This window comes from Chiloscyllium plagiosum, chromosome 7 (genome assembly GCF_004010195.1).
Source record: "Chiloscyllium plagiosum isolate BGI_BamShark_2017 chromosome 7, ASM401019v2, whole genome shotgun sequence".
NCBI classification, from domain to species: Eukaryota; Metazoa; Chordata; class Chondrichthyes; order Orectolobiformes; family Hemiscylliidae; genus Chiloscyllium; species Chiloscyllium plagiosum.
This window is the reverse complement of record NC_057716.1, coordinates 24,339,808-24,346,471: the sequence shown is the minus strand read 5'-3', so window position 1 is coordinate 24,346,471 and position 6,664 is coordinate 24,339,808. Positions and strand designations below refer to the sequence as shown.

General features: G+C 43.2%; 1 protein-coding gene across 1 annotated transcript in view; it reads left to right on the top strand.

Moving 5' to 3' along the window:
* Nucleotides 1-6,664, top strand: part of LOC122551913 (ubiquitin carboxyl-terminal hydrolase 40-like) — a 121,489-nt gene that overhangs the window by 29,999 nt on the left and 84,826 nt on the right. The window contains exon 5 of the mRNA XM_043694481.1: nt 1,000-1,164. Coding sequence (XP_043550416.1) covers nt 1,000-1,164 — 165 coding nt within the window. The remainder of the gene's footprint in view (nt 1-999; nt 1,165-6,664) is intronic.

Here is a 6,664-nt window from a genome sequence, read left to right as displayed (position 1 = left end):
GGAGGCTGGGACGCTAAATGTCTTCAAGGCAGAAATTGATAAATTCTTGATGTCACAAGGAATTAAGGGCTACGGGGAGAATGCGGGTAAGTGGAGTTGAAATGCCCATCAGCCATGATTGAATGGCGGAGTGGACGCGATGGGCCGAATGGCCTTACTTCCGCTCCTATGTCTTATGGTCTTATGATCTTATTTTCTGGCTCTCCCCTTTAGACAAAAGTTGGATGCCTTTTTCTTTCGAAAGCATTGTATGTTCCTGGAGTGCAGCAGATGTTCTGAGCAAATTTATATAACATTTTATTGGTATTTAGATTAGATTAGATCACTTACAGTGTGGAAACAGGCCCTTCGGCCCAACAAGTCCACACCGACCCGCTGAAGCGCAACCCACCCAGACCCATTCCCCTACATTTACCCCTTCACCTAATACTACGGGCAATTTAGCATGGCCAATTCATCTAACTGCACATTTTTGGACTGTGGGAGGAAACCGGAGCACCCGGAGGAAACCCACACAAAAAGAGGTGAATGTGCAGACTCCACGCTTCAGTCGCCTGGTATTGTCGAGGATTTCCTAGCCAAGGCCCGACTGGGAAGTTTATTAAGCATTTTTGACATTATGAAGCCCGTTTGGCAGGAGCTGAACAGTAATACAGGTTGGAAGAAATGACTAAAATCTTGGCTGAATATCTAGGTCTTCAGGTCACGTGCCATGTTAAGAGAATTTCAGGGGTGCTCAAGTAATTTGATGTGAAGTTGTAGAGCAGAGAAGATGGGAAGACTAAAATTGCATGATTCCGGTTGAAATGTAGAACCAAAACCTTTGAGGAATTTGTGAGCTATAATTTATGGAATTGGTGGATGAAATGTGTAATTTTGTTTTATTGCTTCCCTGATCGTATCATCATTTCTCTTTGAAAGCCCTTCAACATGGAATTTGTTGTTAGACTTTGAAGATTGATTGAATGTGTAATTAAATAAGTCAAAATTATTTTGCAGGAGACTAGTCAGCATGACGTACAAGAATTAAATCGAATTCTCTTCAGTGCATTGGAGAGCTCTTTAGTTGGAACCTCTGGGCATGACCTCATTAACAGACTATACCATGGAATAGTCGTTAACAAGATCGTCTGTAAGGAGTGTGGCAACATTAGTGAAAGACAGGTATAAGGCTGTTTGATTTTTGAATACTTGTCTCGTATCACCTCTTAATCCTGTCAACTCTAAGAGAACACCCCAGCTTCTCCATTCTTTCCATCTACTGAAGTACCTCATCATCTTAATAAACCTCTCTAAGATTCTTATGTTGTCCTCAAAGTGCTGTGAATTGAACACAATACTCCAGTTGAGGTTGAGCCTTTTTTTAAAAAGGACTAGCATTTCCTCCATGATAAATCCCATCTGCTTTCTCAATTGTTCAGCCATCTTCAAAGATTTGTGTACGAAGACCCTCCGGTTTCAGCCATGTCTGTTGGTAACGTGATCAAGTTTGAAACACACAATTAGAGGTTCAAGTGTTTCAGTCCAAAGCTTAGGCATACAACCAAGCACTGATACTCTACTGCAGGACTAGGCGAGGCTGTTTGAACTGCCTAATTTGGATGAAATGTTAAATTAAATGCTCATCTGCCTATCTAGAGGGATGTAAGAGTCTACATGACCCAATTACACCAATTCAAAAACCCATTAGCTAGAGAGGAAGTTAGATTATGGTAGGGTATGTAAATGAACTGATCACCTAGAGGCATAAAAACAGAAACTGCTAGGAAGTATCGGCAAGTCTGGCAGCATCAGTGAAGAGAAATCAGTGTTAATGTTTTGGATTAAGTGACCCTTCCTCAGGTCTGATGGTAGTCATGAAAATGTTGGTTTTTATGCAGAAGATGGGGTGGGTGGAGATACAGCCCAAAGGGAAAGAAAATCAGTTGGACAGACAAAGGACTGGATAACAGTCAACCTAGGAGAATGAATAACTACTAATTGGGAAAATTAGTTGTTAATGTGGGTGATGTATAATAGCAGACTATATGCTAACAAGGCCTGGTGTTTTGGGGTTGGGATAAGGACATGGAAGAAGGTGCTTCTAGCTCTAAAATTGTTGAATTTGATATTGAGTCCAGGAGGCTGTAGAGTTTCCCAAGCTGAAAATTAGTTGCTGTTCTTCCAGCTTGTTCTGAGCTTTGCTGGAGAACTGCAGCAAGATTGAGACAGATGTTGGCCAGGCAACAGAGGTGTGTGTTGAGTTGAAGTGATCATCCAAAAACCCAGGCTAATGTTCTGAGGCTAAGGGTTCAGACCTCTTTAGGGCGGCTGATGGAACTTTAAATTTAATTTAGAAATCTGAAATTGAAAACTTATCTCAGAAACTATTATTGATTTTCACCAAAACCCACAAGGTTCACTGATGGTCTTTAGAAAAGAAATTCTCCTGTCCTCGATTCGAGACCCACAGCAAAATGGTTGACTCTTAATTAACTTCAATGCCAGTTAGGTTTGGGAAACAAATGCTGGATTTGCCAGTGATGCACATGTCTTATGAATTTTTTTTAAAAAGCTGTATGCCCTGTGTCCTTGGCAATATTTATCTCTCAATTAAAAATAGAACAGTAAAGCAGTCATTATCACAATGCTGTTTGTTGGACCTTGCTGTATGTACCTTGGCTGCTATATTTTCAACAGTGAATACATTGGCTGTAAAGCACTTGGAAAATGAAGTACAATGGGAAAATGTGAAATTGCCCATTTTGGCAGGAAGAATAAATGGAAGTATATTATCCAACTGGTCCCTGATTGCTGACCGAGGAGATGCAGGAAGGTTCTTGATTAGATCCGATGCATGAATTGCAAAAAGTTAGCCTGCAGTGATACAAATAATTTGAAAAGCTAGTAGAACTGTATTGTTTATTGTGACTAGAAGCAAGTTCTAAAGTAGGAATGTTATGCTTCGGTTATACATGTTAGTGAGATCCATTTGGAGTATGGTGTACAGTATTGGTCACCTTGTGTAAGGAAGGATTTTAGTGCTTTGTTTTGGAAGCATTTGACAGAAGTTCTAGTCAAATACCTAAAACGTTAAGGTGGCTTAAGAAAATAGGCTTGTATCTGTTGGAGTTTAGAAGACTGAGATGCAACTTGATTAAAGTGTAAAATCCCAAGGAGTCTTGACTGGGTGGATGTGGAGCAGATACATAGATGAGGAGTTTGCCCTGTGAAGGGAGATTGAGCAGTTTAGCCCTATACACTCCAGAGTTTAGAAGACCGAGGCGATATCTAATTGAAGTAAATAAGATACGAAAGGGATTGACAAGGTGGATATATGGAAGATGTCTCCTCGTGTGGCAATCTAAAACAAGAGGTTGTAATTTTAGGATAATGGGTAGCAGATTTAAAACAGATGAAGTGAAATTACTTTGCTCAAAAGATCATGAATCTGTGGCATTCACTATCCCAGAGTGTGGTGGATGTCAGGACATTGAGTACAATTTAGGGAAGAGATAGTGTGACAATGCTGTGGCTTTAAGAGTTTAGTTTGTCTTCAATTTATGAGAAGATAAGCAACTTGTGCAGCTTGGGTGTTTTCTTTTAAAAGCTGGAGCATAGCACCTGATATTTACCTTTTAAAATAAGAAAACATTAGGGTCTAGGCTGCCTTCTTAGTATATGCTGAGGGAGTCTGGCCTGATCCATAACAATAAGACAGATTTTTAAGCTAAAAATCACACAGCACCAGGTTATTGTCCAACAGGTTTAATTGGAAGCGCACTAGCTTTTGGAGCGACGCTCCTTCATCAGGTGATTGTGGAGGGTTCGATCGTAACACAGAATTTATAGCAAAAATTTGCAGTGTGATGTAACTGAAATTATACATTGAAAAATTGATTGTCTGTTAAGCCTTTCATCTGTTAGAATACAGTGATAGAAGTGAAACTTTCATGTATAAATCACAAAACCCTTTTTTTTAAAGTTGCATTCTCGAGTTTTACATAAATTCATGCAGTTTTTGAGCTCAGTTCTACATGAATGGATGTAGTTTTTGAGTAAAGTGCAATGTAACTCTGCAAGTGCAAATTCACCACACAAAATATGTGTGTGCTGTGTGTGTGTGTGTAGTGCAATGGTGATCACCTGTAATGTGACATGAACCTAAGGTTCACATGTCACATTACAGGTGATCACCATTGCACTACACACGCACACTCTCATATACACACGGACACAGGTACACAAAGATGCGCACACAGATACCCACACACACCCTTATAGACACACACACACTCCCACACTCTCACATGCACCCCCTCACAGACTTAAGACAATCTGCACTCACTACACACACATACACACACATTCTCACACTCTCAACCCCCACCCCTGGCGGACACACACACAGACAAATACCCACATGCGCACACATATTTTGTGTGGTGAATTTGCACTTGCAGAGTTACATTGCACTTTGCTCAAAAACTGCATACTTTCATGTCGAACTCTGAGCTCAAAAAATTGCATGTTTCGGGCATAAGCCCTTCTTCAGGAATATTTATTGTCAACTTTAAATCATATTACCTGGCCATTTTGGGACTGTGGGGTGCCAAGCAGACTCTGTGTTACTAGATGGCTGTTGGAAAGTCCAGGGCTGTGGGTGATTGGAGGGTGAGCTGCTGTATGAGTGAGCAGAAATTAGATGGCTGGAAAGAGGGATTGAATGAGTATGTGTTGGGGGGTGCATGGTTTGGGAAGTGGGGCTGCTGCACATTGCATGAAAGGATTTGGGAAGAGGAGTTTTGGAATGAATGAATGTGAGGGAGGGGTTTTGGGAAGCTGTATGCACACTTACATATGGGGCTGTGGAAGAGTGGCTTTATAGGATCTTCTGTCAGTAGGGAATATGGCATGGCTGGCTGAAAGCTACATACATATATAAAATATTTTCACTAAGTAATTTGGAAATATTCAGACTTTATTTGTCAATCTATAATATCTGAACTTTAATTATACAAGGAATGTTATTCTACTTTATTGTGGCTGTGCTCTTGCTAGCAACTGGGTTCATATTAATTTTCAAGTTTTTACAAAATATATAATTGTTCAAGAGATGCACATGTCACAAGCAAGACCAGCATTTGATGCCTATTCTTAATTGCTGTTGAGTAGGTGGTGATGAGTTAAAATGAAGTCAAGTTGGAAAATGGTTTCTGCAGCATTGCCATAGTCCTATGCTTTGCAGTACACAATACATGAAGATCATGTTCTGTTGTTAGTACTTCCACCGACGCACTCCTTCGACTGACTGAACTGGTCCTCACTCTGAACAACTTCTCTTTCCAATCCTCCCACTTCCTCCAAACCAAAGGAGTAGCCATGGGCCCCAGCCAAACCTGCCTCTTCGTTGGATATGTGGAACAGTCCATCTTCCGCAGCTACACTGGCACCACCCCCCACCTTTTCCTCCGCTACATCGATGACTGTATCGGAGCTACCTCGTGCTCCCACGAGGAGGTTGAACAGTTCATCCACTTTACTAACACCTTCCACCCTGACCTCAAATTTACCTGAAGACCGTCTCAGACTCCTCCCTCCCCTTCCTAGACGTCTCCATTACTATCTCGGACGACCGACTCAACACGGGCGTTTACTATAAACCGACTGACTCCCACAGCTACCTAGATTACACCACCTCCCACCCTGCCCCCTGTAAAAACCCCATCCCATATTCCCAATTCCTTCGCCTCTGCTGCATCTGCTCCCAGGAGGACCAATTCCAATACCGAACAACCCAGATGGCCTCCTTCTTCAAAGACCGCAATTTCCTCGCAGACGTGGTTGACGATGCTCTCCACTGCATCTCCTCCACTTCCCGCTCCTCCGCCCTTGAACTCCGCCCCTCCAATCGCCACCAGGACAGAATCCCACTGGTCCTCACCTACCACCCCACCAACCTCCAGATACATCGTATCATCCTTCGTCATTTCTGCCACCTCCAAACAGACCCCACCACCAAGGATATATTTCCCTCCCCACCCCTATCAGTGTTCCGGAAAGACCACTCCCTCCACGACTCCTTAGATTAGATTACATTACATTACAGTGTGGAAACAGACCCTTCGGCTCAACAAGTCCACACCGATCCGCCGAAGCGCAACCCACTCATACCCTTACATTTACCCCTTACCTAACACTACAGGCAATTTAGCATGGCCAATTCACCTTACCTGCACATCTTTGGACTGTGGGAGGAAATGCACGCAGACACGGGAGAACGTGCAAACTCCACACAGTCAGTCGCCTGAGGCGGGAATTGAACCCGGGTCTCTGGCGCTGTGAGGCAACAGTGCTAACCACTGTGCCACCGTGCCGCCCACCTACTTGCGGAACATTTCAGAGAACACCTCTGGGACACCCGCACCAACCAACCCAACCGCCCCGTGGCTGAACACTTTAACTTCCCCTCCCACTCCGCCAAGGACATGCAGGTCCTTGGCCTCCTCCATCGCCAGACCATGGCAACACGACGACTGGAGGAAGAGCTTCCGCCTAGGAACCCTCCAACCACGAGGGATGAATGCAGATTTTTCCAGCTTTCTCATTTCCCCTCCCCCAACCTTTTCTCAGTCCCATCCCTCAGACTCAGCACCGCCTTCTTTACCTGCAATCTTCTTCCCGA